This window comes from Nicotiana tomentosiformis, chromosome 10 (assembly GCF_000390325.3).
Source record: "Nicotiana tomentosiformis chromosome 10, ASM39032v3, whole genome shotgun sequence".
Taxonomy (NCBI): Eukaryota; Viridiplantae; Streptophyta; class Magnoliopsida; order Solanales; family Solanaceae; genus Nicotiana; species Nicotiana tomentosiformis.
Genome location: NC_090821.1, coordinates 29,669,607 through 29,671,232, shown reverse-complemented (window position 1 = coordinate 29,671,232; position 1,626 = coordinate 29,669,607). Strand labels below are relative to the sequence as shown.

Below are 1,626 nucleotides of genomic sequence, written 5' to 3'. Positions count from 1 at the left end.
ACAAGTTACAATATTTTAAAAAAATATTTATTTTTGAATTTTTTTTATGGCGAATGCCGTCGTTTTAGATTATGACATGTTTCGAAAGTTCCTTAAATCTGAGCATTGTTTCTTGAAAACTCTATCCCGTTGGTGTCGATCCTCCACGATGCTCCTGATGACATGGCTGCTTACCGCTGCGATTGCATCGTAATCTGAACTAATGCATTACAAAGGTTTCCTAGGGTTATGACCGAACCTTTTCAGGTTGCATACGTATCCAAAATGGAATCAAGTCTGAACGTAGTTCATGGATAATGATAAAATAAATGTGATGAATATGACCGAACCTGACTCGGGTAGCCTACGTATCCAAATGGAATCAGGTCAAGATGTAGTTCGATTATAACAAATGAAAAAATGATGAGATTAAAAATGAAATGGCTGATTCTGACTCAGACTGCCTACATATCCAAATGCAATCAAGCCAGAACGTAGTTTAGTTACAAAATACGACTGAATCCGGTGATAATTGCCTACGTATTCCTTCTAGAGGAAATCAAGTCGTGGCGTAGTTTCGGGCAACATACAAAATGATATTTGGATTTTCTATTACAAAAGAAAAAGGGGAGAGAGAAACTGAACCCTACGTGGGTTGCCTATGTATCCCTCCGTGGGAAGTCAGGTTGAGCGTAGTTCTGTTATAGCCAAACCCTAACTCTATTGTACTCAAACGTAGTATCTCTTAATTGTGTCTGAGTTGATAGGCTTCGTGCTGACTCTTCAGTCCATTTCTGCCAAGATTAGAGCTCCACCCGACAACATTCGGTGGACCACATAAGAACCTTGCGAATTCGGTACGAACTTTCCTTTGGTTTCTTCCTGATGGGGGAATATTTTCTTCAAAACCAATTGCCCTGATGTAAACTGGCAAGGCTTCACCCTTATGTTAAATGCACTGGCCATCTTATTTTGATACAGTTGACCATGGCATACTACATCCATTCTCTTCTCATCAATGAGCATGAGTTGCTCCTGCCTGACCCGTGTCCACTCTGCATCGTCTAACTTGGCATCTTGGATGACTCTTAAGGATGGTATCTCAACCTCTACGGGTATCACAACTTTAGTGTCATATACCAACATGTATGGATTTGCCCCAATGGATGTCCTCATGGTGGTTCAATAACCCAGTAAGGCGAAAGATTACTTCTTGTGCCATTGCCTATGACTGTCCACTATCTTTCGCATAATCCTTTTGATGTTCCTGTTGGATGCTTCGACTGCTCCATTCATTTATGGTCTGTAGGCTGTAGAGTTGAGGTGGACAATTCTAAACTTATAGCAAATTTCTTTCATGAGATCACCGTTGAGATTAGCTGCATTATCAGTGATGATTGACTTAGGTATCCCAAATTGGTAGACGATGTTGTTACGAACGCAATCTGCCACTACTTTCTTTGTGACGACCTTATAAGTAGAGGCTTCAACCCATTTAGTGAAGTAGCCAATGGATACCAAGATGAAACAGTGCCCATTTGATGTGGCGGGCTCTATCGGTCCAATCATGTCCATGCCCCAAATGGCAACGTCCAAGGCAAACCCATTACATTCAACTCATTAGGCAAAACCCGGATGAAATCCCTG

The 1,626-nt window shown here is 41.2% G+C and overlaps 1 protein-coding gene across 1 annotated transcript; it reads right to left on the bottom strand.

Moving 5' to 3' along the window:
* Positions 1–762: 762 nt before the first annotated feature.
* On the bottom strand, positions 763–1,155 carry LOC138899938 (uncharacterized). The gene has a single exon (XM_070186639.1). The coding sequence runs from the start codon at positions 1,153–1,155 to the stop codon at positions 763–765; it is 393 nt and encodes a 130-aa protein (XP_070042740.1).
* Between the last annotated feature and the right edge of the window lie 471 nt (positions 1,156–1,626).